At 42.0% G+C, this 21556-nt stretch overlaps 2 protein-coding genes across 2 annotated transcripts; one reads left to right on the top strand and one right to left on the bottom strand.

Annotated features, from left to right (window-relative positions):
* Positions 1-930: 930 nt before the first annotated feature.
* PTTG1 (PTTG1 regulator of sister chromatid separation, securin) lies at positions 931-14599 on the bottom strand. The gene is made up of 7 exons (XM_081851632.1): positions 14525-14599; positions 4709-4742; positions 3747-3858; positions 2924-3093; positions 2148-2238; positions 1370-1519; positions 931-1091 (listed from the first exon to the last, which is right to left on the bottom strand). Exons 3-7 carry the CDS (start codon positions 3835-3837, stop codon positions 1018-1020), a joined length of 576 nt encoding a protein of 191 aa, XP_081707758.1. The 5' UTR covers positions 3838-3858; positions 4709-4742; positions 14525-14599; the 3' UTR covers positions 931-1017.
* SLU7 (SLU7 homolog, splicing factor) lies at positions 6008-20947 on the top strand. Its single transcript, XM_081851631.1, has 16 exons — positions 6008-6132; positions 8142-8315; positions 11132-11285; positions 11587-11667; positions 11846-12010; positions 12624-12692; positions 13403-13450; positions 14117-14248; positions 14566-14663; positions 15924-15991; positions 16906-17045; positions 17722-17883; positions 18725-18829; positions 18944-19015; positions 19803-19913; positions 20266-20947. Exons 2-16 carry the CDS (start codon positions 8152-8154, stop codon positions 20443-20445), a joined length of 1749 nt encoding a protein of 582 aa, XP_081707757.1. The 5' UTR covers positions 6008-6132; positions 8142-8151; the 3' UTR covers positions 20446-20947.
* Positions 20948-21556: the final 609 nt, after the last annotated feature.

Raw genomic sequence — 21556 nt, 5'->3', positions numbered from 1 at the left:
CCTATGGATTAAAATAGCTTACTTACAAGTAGACCCAGGATTGTAACAGAACGAGTGGTTAGGGATGGTGGGAACTATAGGCCAACAACATGTGAGGAACAAAGGTTGAGAAAGGCTGCCCTAAAACTTTCAGCCCAACGTTAACCAGACTTGATTCAAGTGCACCAAGTACTTTCCTGAAACTAGCTTTCCCTTAATATGCTACAAAGGTTCTTCGACTGCCGTTCCTTATTTTAAAAAAGAGAAAGCCTCTTCATCATTTCAATGGGTTGTTGAAGGAAGGTCATATTGCTATCCTTGAAAACTTTCCTGGCTGAAATTTCCAGATGACAAGTGGTTAATTATTTAAACAGACATTTCCCAGGAGATGCTGCTTATGCTGTTCTATCACCCTGCCTGAATGGAGATAAGTATGATGTTGGAAGGCTTTTGTAAAATCAAGGTAGGCAGATCCAAAATTGCTTTTGCTTCCCATTGCACCTGAGCACCTGTCAAATCTCAGAAGTGGCGTGTACATGATTTGGTCATTCTGCAGTAGCCAACATCAACACTCCTTTAGAACAAAGTCTAGGCCACATTGCTGATCAGAATTGCAAGTCCCGCCTCATTACCAGCCTCCTTCCAGTCTGGGTACAGCACCATGTCTGAACTTCAGGGTTGTCCATTTCACTGAACTAGACTACCAAACTCAGATTCACAGATCCACATTCAGGTGAGCAAAAGGCATGAAGCAGACATAGCAACAAGCCACCAGATGACTGAAACTGCAAGACCAACCATGTTGGTCACAACCCTATTTGTCATTTTCTCCTTTTGTCAAGGAAAGCAGTCTGGAGTCCTAATCTTAACTGCACTGACTAGCTTTGCCCAAACTTCTGGTTTCTGGCAAGTTTTACTTCATTTTGTTAAGTCAGTTCATTCAAAGTCATCTTGCAATTTTAATCCAAGTCCTTTATTATGAAAATTAATACAGCTTGCTCAAAATTCAGCTTAAAAAGAGATGAGCCTGTTTACATATTATAAGGGAGGGGGAAGATCAATTACTATTTCATCCAAAGTCGCCAGGAAGTCTTGAGTGGACTGCAGGGTATCTGAAAGATTTAAAAAGCCAGTTAACATCAAGTCAGATACATTCAAATTTTAATATTTTCATTTCTAATGTTCATGGTTACATTCCTAATCTCCATTTTTTCCCCAGTGCCCCTTTTACCCTAGTCACCCAAATGTTAGGCAGTTGTTAGTGGACAACCGCCAAGTTGCTTTTCAATTCTTTCGGTGTTTGCTCTGTTCCAACCAAGTATTGCCCCTTACAATGCAGCATTACAGCCACTCACTTTACTGGATGCAAATCACTTTTTTTTTTACTTACCATAGCCCCATGAAATGGAAGGCTCTTTTGCGGGTACAGAGATTGTGCTTGCAAATCTGTCAGAGGCATTTTCAAATACCATCAGAGGAACTCCAGTCAGGGGCATGTGGCTCAGCCTGTGCTCTTCGGGAACTTCAAAACTCTCAAAGTCTGTTCAGAAACAACAACAGTGGTTAGCACTGCCCCTGAGCATCACTCTCCACTACTTGTTGGAGGGGTGGGGCAGTAGCATAATTCACTCAGCTAGCAGGGTTTACACCGCTATTGAGTAGCATGCAAAGAGCATAAATAAAATACATAAGACTGATTTTTTATTCAGATTTCCTCAACTTATCTGTTATGCCTGGCAACTTCTAGAACAGTAATCCTGCAACTTACGTGTATTTAATGTGTGACCATTCAGTTTAACATGCTTGGCTAATGATGATAATAATGATGATGATGATAATAATTATGATGATAATGATAATAAAAATGATGATGATGAGACAGGCATCTGGGGGGAAAGTCTTTGGCAATCCCACCTGCCACTGAACCCAATACATTTTGACTTTACACAATTTTGCCTTTAGGTGCGATCCCCAGAACATAACCCCAGCATGCGCTGCAGCTTACAGTACAGAAGCTCAGTTAACAAGACATACAGCAACCTGTGACACTCCAGCAGAACCACCTCCTGCTTCATATCTCTGCATTGATTATCAACCAATCAATCAATGATTCAACCAATCACCCCCACTATCCCAAGGAAACCAAAATAATCCTTGGCAGACATTACCTAAAGGATCATAGGAAAAGAGGTTCTCCTTTTCTGGATAGTCTTCAGTAACCATGCTGCTGCTTTCAACTCTGTTTGCAGTTTCAGTAGCCTTAAATGAGGATAACCAGAAAAAGTGGTTACAACAAAGTCTTAAAACAGCCAGACTAGAGATTTTTCCAGTTAATATGCTGAATCTGTGCTTCCCACTGGTGGACCATGGACCACAGCTTGGAAATTCCCAAAATCATGTTTATTATAACACCATGACTTCTGGTTCCCAACTCCTTAATCAAGGAAAAAATAAAAAACAGGCTGCCTCCCCACTTCTTCCCTTATCTTCACTTAGAAATCCCCTTTCAGGTGCCACCCTGGTTTTTGTTGTTCTTGTTGTGACCAGCAGATTTTCCAGTGTTCTTAGCTTTAATCATCCTTGTGAATGCATTCTTCCTTCATGAGTTAGAGAGAAAGCTGGTCTCTATGTACACACAACTCTCTTTTTCCTGCCATGTGCCAGTCATCCCCCTATTTCATACCCACCAATGTACTACTTTTCTGGAAGAAAAGTTTTACACAAGATGAAAGCTTCAGTTACTCAAGAGGCTAGTTTAAGGTGAGCTGATCATTATCACTTGCTGAAATTTTGACAGATTGGCACACATCTATGATCTTTTCTATTCAGCTTGCCTAAGCTGCAGCTCTGAATGTTTTGCTTATATCTGGGACAGTTCTCCAGCCTAGGAATAATTCTGTTTTGAGAATCTAATGCAGTCCTATGGAGTATTAGCTCTACTAACCTTTTTCGTAGAAGACTTTTTTCCTTTTGGGAAGTTACTCTTCGTTGTTGTTAAAGGCCTATTCAAATTTCCTAGAACCTTCCTGACAGACTGGGATGCTGCTGGATTTACGTTAGCTGTCCTTCCAACAAGTGGAGTCTTGGGGCAGGACCTTTCAGCAAAACTCTTTGCTATGGAAGAAAATCAAGTGAGCCAACATGCTTGAGACCCAAAGTACCAAAACTTCTTCATTCAAGGGCACCACAGACAAAACAAGCCAGAACATACATTTATCATGTTATATGAACCCAAGATTGTTGTTTGTCTCTCTCCAAACAAGCCAAGAGCAGTAAACCAAGGTTTGTTCTTAGCTTATAACTCTTGGTTCATTTGGAGATAAACAAGTGCAGGTTTCAGGTGACATGACAAACCAGGCCTTGGTTTGTTTCATTCAAAATGCAGCAGGAATGCCCCAGGAGATTCTGAGCGTGCTGCTTGTTCACATTAAACCATGGTTAATGTGACAGGCAAGACAAGCAAATCAAGCCAGTGCAGCTAAGAATACTCTATGAGGCAGAATAAAGGAGAAGCCACTTAGTTCTCATTTTTCCCTCCTCCCGGCATCCTGTTCTTCCACAAAGACTTCATCATCCAGTACCTCTAAGCTGAGCTGACCTGTTATCATTGCTGCCTCCAAAAAAAGGAGGCAAAAGCTATAAAAAGTTGATATTAAGCATTCTGAATTATGAATTCAAGTTCATCAGCATCTTTAATGGAGCTTTGGTTTAAAATAGGTATTTCCATTCATTTATACCAGTTTAAATTCACATGAATACAAACTTACATGGTGCAGATACCAATTGCATCCGACCCTTAGAAGAAGCAACCGTGCCAATTTCATCATTCTCTTTTTCTATGTAAATTTGTGTCGCCATCACTTTGACATCCAAGGATTGCTAGAATAGATATATACATTATTATTTCGTGTTTTCTTGCATCCTTAGCCTTCTGTCATCATTATAGGAGTTCAAGTATGTCTCACTAGTAGTACTTTAATCACTTGGGGAAACTCCTCCAGAACCTTCTGAAGCAAAGGCGGCCACTGGTTTAATGCACTTCTTTCAAGTGTTTGTCTTGACTAGGTACAGCACACTGGTATGTGCAGATAACTGTTAAACACTAGACAGAACTCAAAATGCAAACATAAGCTACTCACTAAAGCAGTTTAGAAAAATACATGGTGGTGGTGACAAAACAAGTCTTTTTTTAAAAAAAAAAAACTTTTTCAAAGTGTCTGTTTACAGAGGACTACATTCTGAAGTTAAGAAAAACAGTGAACTATTGCTGCCTATTCAGAAGTAGGTCCCACCGAGTTCAATTGGTCTTATTCTCAGATAAATGCTTAAAAGAATTGTAGCCTAAAATTGCAGGTTTTGACACATATACTAAAGCAATACTTTCCATGCTACCATATACTCTTGAGTGCCAGTGTTGAATGCCAGACATATGCATTATAGCAGTGTAACCCAAAAGGTAATGGCAAAAAAGGGAGAGGAACCCTACAAAGTGTATTCCCACCCACATTGTTCTCCATCATTTTAATGCAGTCCAACTAACTTGCCTGACCATGTGCAGGAGTACTCAGCAATAAGGCACACAGAACTCCAGGAAACCTACCGACTGCCCATCTTAAGTACAGTCAGGACTGGAGTCTTAGGTTGCCCTAGACCTGATTGGTTTAACTAGTGTTTCTAACTCTTAGGAAAAAAACACCAAAAAGCCAACTTCTCTTTTAGCATTACTTACCTGCCTATAGAATGGACCAAACGAAACAAAGAACCTGATAGCAATAATAATAAAATAATTTTAGTCCAAGCAAAAAGGATACAGAATTTGAAAAAAGCAACACTACTTGTTACTAAACATAAAACCAGCACATTTGAATTAGAACCGATAGAGACGAGACATTCGGAAGCAATGACAAATAAAGGAAACAAAAATTTAGGGCAAACAAGCTTTTAAACCTCGCATCCACCCACTGCCAAATAATTGATAACACGCACGCTAAAAGCGATACACCACTAACGAGCTCTGCTTTCCGCCCGGGTCACTTTTAAATCATCACCCTCCTTCCCCATTGGTCGTTACTCCCCGCGTGAGCCGCTGCCGATTGCTACCTCGGTAAACCAATGGCGGAGGAGAGGAGGCGGGGTTTCACGCTTTCCCGGCTCGTTCAAGAACCCACGACGAGGCAAAGGGACAGCAGATGAAGCGTGCTAGTTACAAGGCGCGTGTAACTGTATTTCCTATGGGAGCAGTGCGCAGTGGGAGTTTATTCCCAGCTACGTATGAGTAGGATCAGACTGCAAAGCCCTAAAGTCATCCTTGCTCGCTGCACTCGGCGGAGTAAGACAGGAGGTCTCGGAGTGCAGCACTTTCGGAGTATAAATAATAAATCCTTGTTGTTACTATTACCATTATTACTATTTATTTTATTATTATTATGGGCGGAGGAGGCGGCAGCCCTGTCGATCTGCTGCAACAAAAACAAAGAGAGCTTAAAGGCTTGCAATGCTAGTCCTAATCCTTTTCCGGAGTCTCATTGTACTGGGATTTACTCCCAAATAAGCGGGTAGCCGTATAAAGATTGAAGCCAGCCACAGTGCTTAAGGCACAAGAGTCCCAACTAGTGCAAGGAAGCTCATGCACACAGTCACTGAAACAGTCCGGCCCAGGAGGACGACTTTGCTCTAGCTGGGCTTCCTCCTACTGCAGCCTTTACCAAGCTTGGGTCGCCAGCTGTTTTTGGACTACAATTCCCATCATCCCTAGCTAGCACGACCAGTGGCCAGGGGTGATGGGAATTGTAGTCCGAAAACAGCTGGAGACCCAAGGTTGGGAAACACTCTATGATTTAGCTAGTCTAGAGGAGGTTGCCGGACCAAAACCCCTCGTGGGCTGGCTTTCGACCCTCGGGGCTCTAGTTAAGACGCGCACCGAAACCAAAGCGCCCTGGAGTCATAGTGGGACTTAACCCCGAGTAAATGCATGTGGGGACCGGGCGGGGGACGCCGAGATGCCTTTGGAATCAGGGCGGTGCCCCTTTAAGAGGAAGGCGGGTGGAGCGGCGCGCTGCATTGTGGGAAGCGGAAGCAAAGCGGAAGTGAGGCCTGCTCGGTGCCGAGAAGCCTGTGGCGTAGAAACGGCAGCTGTCGGGGCTGGCAACTTCGGTAAGGCTGGATTTTGTGGCTGCCCTGCGAGTGTTACCCGGCGGAGGAAACTTTACTTCCCCTGTAGGACAGCAGAGGCCGCTTCCAATGCCCTGAAAGTTGTGTTTGTTTATACGGAGTAGGTCTTCAGGATATTGTGTCCCGTTTAAAATCCCAGGAGCCTCCGTGGTGGCTGCTGTTTCTCCTCTTCCCTTTGGGTTTCGGTTCCTTCTGTGTTTTCACACAGAGGAGTAAACAAAGGCCCGCTAAGGCCTCGCCTCATGACCTTCTCTGGAGGTTTATTTGGTTTACCTGTTTCAGCTACGTCTTTGTCGCGGGAAACACAAGAGGGTCGTAAAAAGGACTTTTTGTGCTTCTTTTCGGCTTCTTGAAGTCCTTGTGGTTGGAGGGGGGGGTGTTAAGACTGGGGCCGACCGTACAGTGAGCTCTTGCTCTAGCCTACCGCCCTCCTCCCCCACTTACAGCACCTCTCCGTTAAACGCACAAATCCAGTTGCCAGGCTGATGGATCAGTACATTAACTGCGCTTGAAATTATGTGTTTGCTTCCAGTTGCTTAGATCATATAGATGTTCTTTTGCTAGGATAGCTAAGCAGGTCATAGCTGAGGTGTTCTCATTAAACTGCTACTACTGAGAGGGAGGGGAACCCACATAAACATAGTTACGTACTGTTGTGACTAATAATGCTAACTCGTTGAGAATGGTTCATAAAGACATAAACATCGGTGGCTAAATCCTGCTAGAGGAGTCTTCTAGGGATCTATGCAGCCACAGAAGGAGTGGAGAAAATAGCTGGGAGGCTTATAACTCCCAAAGCATCAGACAGGCTACATAGCTTTTGGTTTCATGTTCGCCTAACTTATAGGAGGTGGTAACTTATAGGAGGCGGCTTATTTAACAGTCACATTGGTGGAGTTTGAAGAGTTATTATAATCTGCCTTGAGTAAGGATGTTGTTAAGCAGAGTGCAGTTATGATATGACACTATCTCTGCATGTTACAGTTTTTTAATCGTTTCTTGGATTCATAGAATCATAGAGTTGGAAGAGACCACAAGGGCCATCGAGTCCAACCCCCTGCCAAGCAGGAAACACCATCAGAGCACTCCTGACATATGGTTGTCAAGCCTCTGCTTAAAGACCTCCAAAGAAGGAGACTCCACCACACTCCTTGGCAGCAAATTCCACTGTTGAACAGCTCTTACTGTCAGGAAGTTCTTCCTAATGTTTAGGTGGAATCTTCTTTCTTGTAGTTTGGAACCATTGCTCCGTGTCCGCTTCTCTGGAGCAGCAGAAAACAACCTTTCTCCCTCCTCTATGTGACATCCTTTTATATATTTGAACATGGCTATCATATCACCCCTTAACCTCCTCTTCTCCAGGCTAAACCCCTTAACCTCCTCTTCTCCAGGATTCATGGAGAGCTTGTGCATTATACCACTAATCCCAGCTACTTCTGTTTCTGTTATCATCTCTCAGAGAGAGAATCATGTTATATTTCATATGATAGCTACTTTTTCTGATGGCTGTGGCCTGGCTCCAAATACTACAAGAACACCAGTGAAGGGTCAATGGGAGAATTATTACATGCAAAATACTGACTAAACATGTGGTGCCCCGCAAGACGAACGCCTCGCAAGACAGAAAACCCGCTAGACGAAAGGGTTTTCCGTTTTGGAGGTGCTTCGCAAAACAAATTTCCCTATGGGCTTGCTTCGCAAGTTCCTGCGGGTTTTTTCCCCTTTTCTCCCCCTTTTCCTAAGCCGCTAAGCCGCTTATCAGCTGATCCGCTAAAAGCCGCTAAACCGCTAATAGCGCTAATCCGCTAAGCTGTCAATGGGCTTGCTTCGCAAGACGAAAAAACCGCTATACGAAGAGCCTCACGGAATGGATTAATTTCGTCTTGCGAGGCACTACTGTAGTTAACAGTTTGAGATTATTCATAAGGACATGTATTAAAACAGTGTTTGATCTATTTCAGTGGCTGATAAACCTTCATTCTTGTTTGTAGGTAAAATATCATGGAATCTGGTAGTATGGAAACGATAGCTACGAACCCTCCTGGTGGGTCAAATGGCTTAGAAGAGCCTAAGAAGATGACCAGGGAGGACTGGAGGAAGAAAAAGGAATTGGAAGAACAGAGAAAACTGGGCAATGCACCAGCAGAAGTAGATGAAGAGGGAAAGTAAGTCTTGTGTATCCCTTCAAATCTGCTAGCAGTTCCCTTGTATTTCCTTCAAACTTGCACTTCTTTTATGACTTTCTGTTGTTTTATTTTTTTGAAGTTAGGAGTTATATACCTTGAAGGAATTTTTTTCATCTTGTTTGATAGTTTTGGAATTTCTATAGCCAATGGGTAATGAAATTAATGAACTGAAATGTATGGTTTATAATCCTGCCTTCAGCCTGTCTAGTCTTTTCCTAACCTTTCCAGAGTGGGGCAGGCAATTGGAAGGGATTGAAATCTTGAAATGTGAGAGTTTTTTAAAAAAAAAAAAATAAGCAAAAAGGAAGGGTCAAAGCTCAGTGCTCAGAATATCGATCTGGGAGGGGAAAAGACTCACACTTCCTCTATAACATGGTATCCTTTTACATTATGGTTAAGACAATCGAACATGGTTTTGACCCTCCATTGACTCATGGACCCTTATGGAGATAGATAGATAGATAGATAGATAGATAGATAGATAGATAGATTCTTTATTGTCATTACACAAGTGCAACATTGCACAAGTGCAACGAAATTGGATGCCATCCCTTAAAAACAACAAAAGCAAAACAACAACAACAACCAAACAAACCACATTCCAGCCACACCCACACCCACACCCATCAAACTCCCAGGTCACACTATCGAGTTACTGCATTTAAGAAGGCCACAGCTCTTGGATAGAAACTATTTTTCAGTCTATTTGTCCTTGACTTGATGTTTCTGTATCTCCTGCCAGAAGGCAGTAGTACAAACAGACTGTGTCCCGGGTGAGATGCATCCTGCAGGATATTGTTTGCTTTCCTAAGACAACGGGAACCGTACAGTTCTTCCAAAGATGGGAGGGGATGACCAATAATCCTTTGGGCTGTGGTTATGACCTTCTGGAGCACCTTCCTCTTCCTAGCTGTACAGCTGGAGAACCAGGCACAAATACAGTATGTGAGAATGCTCTCTATGGAGCCTCGGTAGAAGGACACCAGCAGTCTCTCACTCAGATTGTTCTTCTTTAAAAGTCTGAGGAAATAAATTCTCTGCTGGGCCTTCTTCACCAGAGCAGTGGTATTTGCGCTCCAAGTCATGCCCTGATCGATAGTCACTCCCAAAAACCTGAATTCCGCCACCCTCTCCACCCGTTCCCCGTTGATATACAAGGGCTGAATGTCCGCCTTTTTTTTCCTGTAATCCACCACCAATTCCTTGGTCTTAGCCGTATTAAGAGCCAGATTGTTCTCTCCACACCAAGCACAAAGCCGCTCCACCTCGTCCCGATAGGCGGACTCATCCCCTCCTGAAATGAGCCCCACCACCGTAGTGTCATCAGCAAACTTGATGATTTTGTTGCTGGAATAAATGGCTGTACAATCATACGTATAGAGAGTATAGAGCAGGGGACTCAACACACAACCCTGTGGTGAGCCGGTGTTAAGGCTAAGGGCTGTGGACATATGTGACCCTACTCTAACCCTCTGAGAACGTTCTGACAAAAAGTCCAAAACCCAGAGACAGGTGGAGTTGGAGAGTCCAATCGCCTCTAGCTTGGACACCAGTCTATGGGGGAGGATAGTGTTAAAAGCAGAGCTAAAATCCACAAACAGCAGCCTCACATAACTCCCCGGCTGCTCCAGATGGAACAGAGCAGCATGGAGAGTGGTAGTGATAGCGTCTTCCGTGGATCTATTTGCCCTGTATGCAAACTGGTAGTTGTCAAAAGTTGATGGAAGACAGGAAATAATGTGACGGCGCACCAGTTTCTCAAAACACTTCATGATGATTGGAGTCAGTGCAACTGGTCTGTAGTCGTTCAGACTACTGATTGTGGATTTTTTAGGCAGAGGAACAATAGTTGACGACTTCAGGCAGGGTGGGACAATAGACTGGTTTAAGGACTTGTTGAAGATCTTAGTAAAGACCCTCGCCAGCTGATCCGCACAGCCCTTCAACACCTTTCCCGTGATGCCATCAGGTCCAGCAGCCTTCCTCGGATTCACCATCCTCAATACCTGTCTCACCTCATGCTCCTCTACAGTGAATGAGGGGCCCCTATGAGAGACACTGTGATTGCCTTTATTGGAACATCTAAAATGTACTACCATCTGCCACTATTTTCTCTCTTTTATGCACAGCTGCTAAGCTCTATTTTCCTTGTATGGGTATGTTTTGTTACAGTAGTACCTCGGGTTACAAACAATTAAGGTTACAGACTCTGCTAACCCGGAAGTAATACCTTGGGTTAAGAACTTTGCCCCAGGATGAGAACAAAAATCGCACGGCAGCGGCAGTGGAAGGCCCCATTAGTTAAAGTGGTACCTCAGGTTAAGAACAGACCTCCGGAATGAATTAAGTTTGTAACCAGAGGTACCACTGTACTTGAAATTACCAATCTATTTTTTTAAGTATTTTAAAAAGCACTGAATTGGGGATTCTGTTGTCATCCCTTCTGTGGGTCTGAGTCTATGTACTTGGAGGCATGTCTCAGTTGAGTTCAGCTGGGTGTCAGGTAGGGAAAAGGCAGCATATAAATGTCAGAGCATAATAAAAATAAATAATGAAATGAAATGATTTCCACTTAGAAGTCTCCTTGATCTCTATCTCAACATGGGAACCCTTACTGACTTAAGGTCCATCTTACCCAGTCACAAAGCATTCACAACATTATTTTGTGGATATCTGTAACATTTAGTTGTTCAACAATGCAACCATAACACAACCATATTTATTCAGAAGTAATTCCCAGTATGTTCAGTGGGGCTTACTCCCACTTCAGTGTGTGTGTTTTCTATTTATTACAGAGACATCAACCCTCATATTCCTCAGTACATTTCCTCAGTCCCATGGTATATAGATCCTTCAAAAAGGCCTACACTAAAGCATCAGAGACCTCAGCCAGAGAAGCAACAAGAATTTACATTTCTAGGGGAATGGTATAAGCGAGGAGTCAAAGAGGTAGGTCACCATGATCGGAATGCTGGCACTCTATAATGTGAATAAATCCTAATCAGTTTGCGGTCCTTTATTTCTTATTACTGGCATTCAAAAGATTGAGTTCAGTGATAGTTTGTTATCTTTCTGAGTATCAGAGGTTGTGGGATAGTTTTATATTATCATTACAGATAAAATTAGTTGTATTGTAGATCTATTTCTTTTGCAGTCAAATGGGGCCAACTGTATTCTGATCGAGGCTGAGTGGAGGGAAGTAGGTGTGCTGTTGATAGGAAGTTTTCATTTGTTTTTGTTTTTTGCTCAGAATTCTCATGCAACCAAGTACCGCAAAGGAGCATGTGAGAACTGTGGTGCCCTTACACACAAGAAGAAAGATTGCTTAGAGGTAAGCATTATTATTATTTTTACATGAAATTGGATAAAATTAACTGTGAACCTTGCTAACATCCTTAAAAATTAATTTCCCCATGCTCTCTGATACAAAAAATGAATAATAATGTGGCCAGTTCCTTTCTGAAGAACAGAATCAATGCTAAGGTTGTGATCTATTTCCTTCCCTGCAGAGACCTAGAAAGGTTGGAGCCAAATTCACAGGAACCAACATTGCACCAGATGAGCACATGCAACCACAGCTGATGTTTGACTATGATGGAAAAAGAGACCGTTGGAATGGCTATAATCCAGAGGAGCATATGAAGATTGTAGAAGAATACGCCAAGGTTGATTTAGTAAGTAGGGTGGTGTGTGTTTTTTCCTTTAAAAAGATTATGACAGTCTCTTGGGAAGTTGTGCCATATATCAATGTTAAAATAGGTCACTTTTTTATCTAGAGTAGAATTAACTTGCACGCTAACTTAAATACCAGTAGAAATGTTTAAGGTAAGGTGCATGAAAAGCTGCCTTTTACTCAGCCAGACCATTGAGCCAAGAGTGACTTTCAAACAATGCATTTTATCCAGTGCTGCTGTTTCGCTCATGCAACATACTTAGCAAGAAAATGTCCACTTCCTCTTCTTCCTGCAAACCACCATGGATCTTCAAAATCTCTCCAAATTGTTGGGGGGGCTCTCTGGAACAAATTTTGGAGGTACACAAGGGGAGGAGGGGAAGAGGAAGTTCTGTTGCAATGGATAATTCCCACTTGCCTAGTGAAAGATGCCCTCTGGTGAGAAGAACTTCTGCTTGCTAAGGGTTAGTAAAGGGATTGTTCGTACTGAATTTTAGTACCAAACTAGACGGATTTAATTTTAATTAAATAAGATCAATGTTTGCATGATGAATGAAGTGGTTGTGGAAACTTTCAGTCCAATGTGAGAAGTAATCCTGCTTTCATTTTAATAGGCTAAACGCTCACTGAAAGTGCAGAAGCTCCAGGAGGAGCTGGCTTCAGGAAAGCTGACGGAGCAAGTGGTAAGTGAACTGAAAACATTAGTACCCTGGTGTTTTACCACAAGGGATGTGTGTCCCCCTTTCTCACATGTCACCACTGCTATTAAAGGTATAGGATGCTGCTGAGGGCACAAATAAGCACTAAGCACCATTAGGTCCAGTCATAGCCGACTCTGGGGTTGCAGCGCTCATCTCACTTTATTGGCTGAAGAAGCCAGCATACAGCTTCCAGGTCATGTGTCCAGCATGACTAAGCCGCTTATGGCGAACCAGAGCACGCACGGAAATGCCATTCATCTTCGTGCTGGAGCGGTACCTATTTATCTACTTGCACTTTGATGTGCTTTTGAACTGCTAGGTTGGCAGGAGCAGGAACCGAGCAACGTCACCCCGTCGCGCTAGATCAGGCTTAAATCTACCTTAAGCCTAAAGCTTTTGCTATGAACAAACCAACAGTAGTGCTTACTCATTTGGGCGTGCCCTTCATTTTGCATTTCACTAGGTGGCAGTATAAACCCTACTTTTAATAGTTACAGATAGGTAGCCTACTTTTAATATTAAAGCTTCTTTGGAACTGGAAGGAAACCAGAGCCATTTCAGGGTATTTTCTTTCAACTTCCTCAATAAAGTTAATTTCAGTCTTACACTTTTAAAAAAATATTTTGAAATTTAAAACTAAAATACAAAATGGAGCTTATATGCTGTGCTAATGCTACTTTTCCTTGCCGCAGAACTCCCCGCGACATAGATGGGGAGAAGAGGAACCAAATTCACAAACGGTAAAGAATATTTTAAAAAACTCACAAGATACAGGAGAGAGAATTGTTTTTTCACAGAAAATGGCTTGGTGTACTTTGAGGTGGCCAACTGGATCACGCTAAAGGACCAAATCTAGAACTGAACCTACCTCTGTGGGCCATTTTGATAGGTGCTTGGAACCACCCACCTATTAATCATCTGCCATCATATATGATGGACCAGAAACTATTACTGTTAAAAGGAAATATGAAAAATTGGGGGAGGGGTCCACCTCTTTTCCCACCCCAACCAGGTATCTCTGATAATCAGCATCACTTTATGAAAATAAGGGAGGTTGTTGTTTTTAAGCATTTTTGCATAGAGACAACAACATTAATCAGCTGCCCTTTCAGCTCTCTGTGCTGCTTGAGTAGCATGAACCAACTAGAGGAATGTTTCGCATCTGTTTCTGGATCTAAGTGACCTGTCGTGCAAGGATGAAATAGACTTTGGCAAATCTAACCTCACTTAGATCCTAATAAATTAAAACATATAGGACTCTTATTTAAAAAAATATATTTACAGAGCACTAATAAAATTGTGTGAATTTTTAAAATAGCTTAAAGGTCTTTGCATTTTAGATTAATTGTGCAAATGAATTCTACACCTACTGCTCTTTTGAATAATACATCTTGCTATGTTTTCAGGAAAGAGATCACAACAGTGAAGATGAAGATGAAGACAAATATGCAGATGACATTGATATGCCTGGACAGAATTTTGACTCTAAAAGGCGTATTACAGTCCGAAACCTGCGTATTCGGGAGGATATTGCTAAAGTAAGCAGATTCACATTAAGCCTTGTCATTGTGTAGCTGTTGTCTGTGTTTTACTGGTGGATTAAGAAAAGTACACAACATTCTTCTTGCCTTCATCAAGCTTTATTAATTAATATATGCAACCAATAGTCTCTTTTAGATTTCTCATCCTTAACTGAAAATTAATTGCTTAGTGACATTAAGAAATCCATTTAACTTAAAATAAAATGAGGATTTGATAAACTGCATTGACGAGTTGGCATTAAGAGATCTTCAAGGGATGGTTGGCTCTGTTACCTGCACTGAAGCTTCAAGTCTGTATTCTCATGTCTTTTCAGTACTTGCGGAATCTTGATCCCAATTCTGCATACTATGATCCTAAAACCAGAGCGATGAGAGAGAATCCATATGCCAATGCCGGAAAGAATCCAGATGAGTAAGTTCGAAACTAACTTGCTTGGGTAATTTAAATGTCTTGTGCATCCTTTCAAACATTAATATTTGGGTACCGGTGAAACCCATACATGACGGTGGAAGTTGTGAGAAAAGCTTTCATTAGTACTAATTTGATACTGGGGATTTCCTGGGTGGCATCCAAAACCATGTGGATGGACCTCCCTTTTCCCTATCTGCCAGAGGTTTCCCAAACCAGGTTTTAGGAAATGCAAGGGGGGAGGGGGGTTTGAATCTGTTCTACCAGCAATATCCGTTCCACTGGTGAAGAAACACTGTTGGATTTCACCCATGGAAAGAAATCGGATTTGACATCTCCATTGCCCCTAATCATTTGGTTAAAATTAATTATTCTGTTGAATGATTAGTCCTCCTTTATTTAGTAGAATAGCTAAATGCTGCACAGACATTCACATATCCATGTTCTATCCCACTAGGGGCAAGTGCTCTTGAGTTTCTGGGAGGGACTGATACCCAAAAGCTTATATCTCTTTCCTCCTAGCTTTACTTTGTGGTGGAGTAAGGAGTAAATAAAAAATTATCTGAGTCTCTCATGCTGCTTGTTACCGTAGCCAAGCTTGAGATGAGACCATGCTTTCCTTTCAAGCCTTCTGTATATAGCCAGAAGGTTCAGTGATAGTCATGGTTTTCTCTGTTGAGTTGCAGTTTGGGGAAAGCAAAAGAGCTGAAATCTCTTGTGTGATTTGTTATCTACAGCTCAGGACTGGTGAGAGAAACCCCTGCCTCTAAGACCAACAGCACACTTGGGAGGACTTTCATGGGGATGGGAGAGGGTTGGTGGTGAGCATAAATAGAGGCTGGCTTGTAAAGTCACCAACAAATGTGGGCCCCAGATGCTGTGTAAGAAAGCTCTGTTGCAGGAGTACATTCCTTTCTTGTATGTGGTTTTAATCTGAAAGTTGTTTCTCATACTGCATTTTGATAATGGATGATTGCTCTGACTACAAGCATATTGCCTGAAAAGCTGGTGCGTGCAGTTGAGTCTCCTCAGAGATGCAAGAAGCAGGCTGAATTTTACAGATCTATGGCAGAGCTCGTCACTTGTGTTGCTTTTGGGGGTGGTGTGGGGACTTGTGTTGCTTATTGAAGCACATCTTTGCAAACATGGGAATGGCTCCTTTCACTGAAAGTGTCCTACCAAAGAAGAAAGAACTCATTTTGTAATGTAAAACCACTCATATTTCCTGTGCATCCTGGTTACTTACAAGGTCTTTCCTTCCAGGGTCAGTTATGCAGGTGACAACTTCGTTCGTTACACGGGGGCTACCATTTCAATGGCGCAAACTCAGCGTAAGTACTGAATCTGCCAGACGTGTTTCCTTCAGTTGCACCATCTACTACTACTTAATGAAACCTGCTTTTGACAGCGGAAGGAACTATTCTCAGTTTAATCTTCAGGGGAGTTTCAATTTTGGGCAAATAGAGGGAAAGGGTCCTTATTCAGAGGAAACCACACCCCCCCCCCCAAAAAAAAACTTTAGAGAAATATTGAGGGTTTTCAATGTTCCCCCTTGCATACCTCCTCTTGCCCTCAAAAAAGAGGAAAACAAACTGTGCTAGGGGGTGTATTTGTGCCTCCATACTGCCAAAGGAACACTGGCTGCAGAGAGCATCATGCAGTTGTGAGTTCTCTTAGGCTTCTGAGGCCAAGAGTTAGGCTGAAAGGAAGTAGCTGTTTGTTTGTTTGTTTGTTTGTTTGTTTGTTTGTTTGTTTGTTTGTTTGCTCACTCACTTCCCTTCAGCATGGGGTATAAAATGGGGGGGGGGGGCTGCAGTGATGCAGGTGTCCTCCAAGCCCAGTGTCCCCTTTGTATCCTTAGATAATTCTCCAAGGCGGTTCTCTTTCCTCTGCCCCTTGGAAACCATGAACCCTCTGCTCAAAGCAAGTGGGTTCCAGGCCAGCTTGAGCAGATGGACAGTGATGTTGTGGGCTGTTCTTGAAGCTGACTCAGTAGAGCCAAACCTAGAGAGATTCATGGCAGCTGTTCCTAGAACTGGCTCTGTGAAGCTGAGAATAATTCATGGGAGTAGAAGAGAAGAGTAAAAACAGAGAGAACCTTACCTTTGCCTTGTCTTCCTTTAGCCCCACTTCCCCCAAAATTATTTGGTTCCTATTGAGAGCAAAACCAGCTTATACCCTGAAGTTAGTCTATATATCAGCAAATAGTTATTGCAAACATTCTCTCTCCTTAATTCCTTAAAAGTGTTTGCCTGGGAAGCCTATGAAAAAGGCTCTGAAGTTCATCTTCAGGCAGATCCTACAAAACTTGAACTCTTGTATAAGTCCTTCAAAGTGAAAAAAGAAGACTTCAAGGAGCAGCAGAAAGAAAGCATCCTGGAGAAGGTAAATCAGCCTCCTAAGCACCAGACTAGTAGCTGTAGGCAACCAGGGATTTTTGCATGCAGCAATAGAAATGCAGCAAGCAAGATTTACTGAATTACGTATTTTGAACAGAACTGTGTGCCAGTTTGTAAGGTTTTATAAATTTGTACGGTTTTATAAATAAAAAAAACCCTTCATTTAAGCCCCTTAAAAGAATCCAACACACAACAAGGAGTAAATAGGTTCACAAGCCAATCTGATTTTTGAGGTGGAAATGGATTTATAATCTAACCTTGCTGTGCATTTGCTGCTAGAAATTTATGCAGTTTTGCTTGTGTTGGTGTGTTCTATTCTACTGAAGAGAAATTTGAAAATGCTTTCAATACACATGCACATGAACTCTTTAAGAGAGCACAGTGGACAGGCAACAACCATTTTGCGCACATACAATTGATGCACAACCGCCAACATGTGGGTTATTTTAGACCTGGGAAATGGCAGGACAGGCTTCGGTGTGCTCCACTGACCAGAAACACAACCCCATTCAAATCGGGTTGTCTGTATATAAGGATAGCATAGTGGCTTACAGTTGTTTCCTGCAATATCCAGATAGGGATTCTTGATTAGTAAAATACTGTATAGTTAAACTGTAGATAATCCTTTGCTAAAGATTTTTCCAAACTTTATTTCTTAACAGTACGGAGGACAAGAACATCTGGATGCCCCACCGCCTGAGTTGCTGCTTGCTCAGACGGAAGATTATGTGGAATATTCTAGACATGGAACAGTTATTAAAGGCCAAGAGAAGGCTGTTGCTCGTTCTAAATATGAGGAAGATGTAACTATCAACAACCACACAGTAAGTAACCAAGAACAGGAAACCTTACTAAAAATAAGGCTGCACTTTATATTTTGAATAAGGGTTCTACTTCTCAGAATTAATTCTGAGCTGTGCTCCCCTTCAGCTGCAAGCAGCCAAATTCTGACCTGCATGCAGTTCATAGGTATGAGTTGAGTTCTCCTGTGCTTACATGGTCACCACTTCACTGTATAACAGTTGGTTTTTAAAGTTACTTATTACAATGATTCCTTTGCAGGGAGAAGCAATAAAAGCTGCCTTCCCTCCTTCCACTTATTGTGGGCAGAAGGAACCTTCCTTTAACATAGGGTGACCTCTAGATCCAGCCCCATCGTTTCACTTTGCAAATATTTGACTTGGAAACTTGAAAAATCAGTTTTCAAAATCTGCAGATACCGTACATCTGTTCAGGGTGCAGTTCAGCAAAAATAAAGCACTTTATGTCCCATTTTGGCAGCAGAATTATGCATATATTCAGAAACTCAGTCAAGTACACTAAAACATCAAAAAGGCTGAACTTTGGGTTGCCCCAGATGTTGCAGCCTTTCCTCATAGGGCAGTTGCTCTAACCCTTAGTCCAGCAGCCTTTTCTCACAGTGGCCAACCAGATGCTTCTGGGAAGCCAACAAGCAAGAACTGAGTACAACAAATCCTTCCTAGGCTGAAGATTTAAGTTTAATAAACCCTCTGTAAGTAGATTTCATGATTTTAGGGAAAGTAATATTTCTCAAAAGTTTAGTTGTATCCTGAACAACATTTATATAATTCTATAACTTTACATCAGCACAACCAATGGTGGTAAAAGTAACTGATTTTACTTTTCTTTTTGTTCCCCCTGCAGTGCATTTGGGGTTCCTATTGGAAAGAAGGCAAATGGGGATACAAATGCTGCTACTCATTTGTAAAGTATTCGTATTGCACAGGAGAAGCTGGAAGAGAAATTGCAGTAAGAACTGGCCTAAGAAATAAATTTTCCACTTCTAAGTTTTTAAAAAATCCAGGCTAATACTTGTTTCTCCTGTTGAATTTTATTTTCTCTCCTATTTTATTCTCTCTACAGAACGCTGATGAGGAATTGCCCATTGAAGTGCCTGAGGAAGAGTATGTGACCAAACAAAGAACTCTAGTGGAGGTAGGTTGCCTTTTTCTCCTGTGTGCTTCCCTTTACAAAAAAAAAAGAAAGAAAAGAAAAACCTATTGTGTGTCAAGGGGAAGAGAGATAATTTTATTTTGTAGAGCAGGAATGGGGAACTGCATCCAGCCAGCAGGCCAGATCTCCATGCCCACTGCAAGTCACCTGCCATCACTAGGTGAAGTTGTTTTTCTTTGCAGACAAACTTAAACTCAAGTCAGGCTGCAAAGAAAGGTCACTGCAGCCAATACCAGCTGGGGTTGTAGTCAGTGCCAATCAGCTAAGTGACGCTGACCTCTGCTTTTGGCAGGAATCAGTTGCGCTTGGGAGCTCAGATCAGGAGTTCTTTAATTACACTAATCTCAGCGGAGCTTGTATTTGGCATCAAATTTTAAAGGTGCCGAATGCAAGTCCTGCTTAGCAAGAAACAATTGGCAGCGCCCTTTAATCATTCCTTTGCAGCTGTGTCTTTACTTGCTCCACACCTGGTGTTACATACATCTGGTGTGCAGCAGATGGATGTGGTTTAAGGGAAACTGCCCCATGGGCCCAATTAAACCCCCGCCAGGCCTAATTTGGTTTGTGGGCCGGAAGTTCCCCACTACTGATATAAAGGAATAGTTCTCTTTAACTGCAAGATCAGCCTAGTGGTTATTCAAAATAAGAAAGCACAGCCCATGTAACATTTCGTCCTTCAAAGTCTCAAAAAGTCCCTAGGTTCGTTTACTGCAAGTTGTTATATGTGGGGCTGCCTCCGAATACTATTGCTTTTTTCCACCCTCTGCAGATGCATCAGGAAAAACAAAAAGAGGAGAAGAAGAAAAAGAAGAAAAAGCACAAGAAGAGTACAGGTTCTGATAGTGAAGAAGATAGAAAGAAACAGGAAAAATTAAAGAAGGTATGCTTGAAATAAGAATAATCTGCCAGCTGCATTTTTCTTGCTTATTAGTAATTTTCAAACCGATGGATTCCTTTTGTTAGCCGATGTAAAGTGTTGAATACAACTTGGTGACTTTTTAGTCATACTCTTTTGGGTGAATACTTGTGACGGTGTTTAGACCAGTAGCCAACAGTTGGAATCCCATGGGCTAAACCTACATTATGCCACATGATCACCTTAATGCTGCAGACAATTTCTCTCCATCCCTGCCTATCATTTAATGAAACCTCGCTCCCTGTATTGGTATCTTGCTGGCTTATGTAAACTAATATTGTCACACAGTTATGGATTGTGTTTTGTTTTCCTTTAGGCACTGAATGCTGAAGAAGCCCGTCTCCTTCACGTGAAAGAAATAATGCAATTAGATGAGAGAAAGAGGCCATATAACAGCATGTATGAAAGCCGAGAACCAACAGAGGAGGAAATGGAAGCTTATCGAATGAAGCGCCAGCGGCCAGATGATCCTATGGCCTCGTTTCTGGGGCAGTAACTTTTATGAAAGAACTTGCAGGCCCACAGGACTTGGGTGTTGTTTTTATATTTGATCACCAAGTAGAACACCTGCCAGTTTTCTGTATTGTATTGTGTATGTGTATATAAATATGGCATATAAATATGGCAATGTTTCAACTGAAAAAAGAGTGTGTACAGTTTACATCTTGTGTTTCCTTTGTAAATGCAAATGTTTTGTGAGCCATAACCTGCTGGTTGCAGTTATGATGCCCAGTAGGTTTATTAATACAAAAAGGCAACGTTCTTCTCACTCAGAATATGTCACATCCCCAAACAAAAAATAGCAGGAGTCACTATTTCTGCTGTTTGAAGGGAACAAGAGTTTGGTACTTTCCACTTGGCAAATACACAGTTGTAACCTACTTTTATGTATAAATTAACTCAGTACAGTTGAAGGGGGGTATTCTTATCAGAAGCTAACAGAATTCTACTCTTGTGAAACCATTCTGGTTAAAAGCTCAGACAGCTTCTCAGCAGAATTGGATGAGATTTCCAAATATCTCATGTGTCTTAAATGTGTTGCTCTGGGAGTTAACTATCAGAACATCTTCCCCAATTGCTCTGCATCCATCATCTAATGTACCAGTTCCTTTTCTTTCCTCCCACCCTCCGTGCTTGCATGCTGGAAGCACAGGATTGTGCTCACAGTTGTCAGCAATAGCTGTGGCATATAATTTTTCAGCACAGGTGAGCTGGATTCTAAGTGTAATAGATAATGAACCAGATGTCATCTTCCTTTTCTGGCATCCTTGGGACACAGCTAGGCTTTTGAATACCCATCCCAAACCATTAGGATAGAGGCATAACTTCATGAACCAGAGTCTGCTTCTTCTGATGCATGAAGTATTGCCCTCAGTTGGAAGATAAATGTACACCTGTAGGCATGGAGGTAGACCATCTTGAAGGAGGGTGCAGTCTGTGTCTGTTCTTCATAGCACTCAGATTAAGACAGTAGCAGCTTCCCCTCACAATGTCACACAATGTAATAGTGGGACAGAAATCCCCAGTGAATAGAATCCCTAAATGAATAGAATCATATTTGCTGATAAACTAGAATTTAACATAGAACTGTAGTTTTGGAAGGGACC

This window comes from Podarcis erhardii, assembly GCF_964252035.2.
Source record: "Podarcis erhardii genome assembly, chromosome: 2".
Lineage (NCBI taxonomy): Eukaryota > Metazoa > Chordata > Lepidosauria > Squamata > Lacertidae > Podarcis > Podarcis erhardii.
This window is presented reverse-complemented; position numbering and strand designations above follow the sequence as displayed.

Bases quoted from the DNA above. Each gene is read 5' to 3' on its own strand.
- PTTG1 (XM_081851632.1), bottom strand. From the start codon at position 3,837: ATGGCGACACAAATTTACATAGAAAAAGAGAATGATGAAATTGGCACG. The intron at 2,239-2,923 runs GTTAGTAGAGCT...TCCTCATTTAAG, and splicing joins AAAAGTCTTCTACGAAAAAG to GCTACTGAAACTGCAAACAG. The intron at 1,092-1,369 runs GTAAGTAAAAAA...TAAATCTTTCAG, and splicing joins TTCCATTTCATGGGGCTATG to ATACCCTGCAGTCCACTCAA.
- SLU7 (XM_081851631.1), top strand. From the start codon at position 8,152: ATGGAATCTGGTAGTATGGAAACGATAGCTACGAACCCTCCTGGTGGG. The intron at 11,668-11,845 runs GTAAGCATTATT...CCTTCCCTGCAG, and splicing joins AGAAGAAAGATTGCTTAGAG to AGACCTAGAAAGGTTGGAGC. The intron at 17,046-17,721 runs GTAAATCAGCCT...ATTTCTTAACAG, and splicing joins AAGAAAGCATCCTGGAGAAG to TACGGAGGACAAGAACATCT.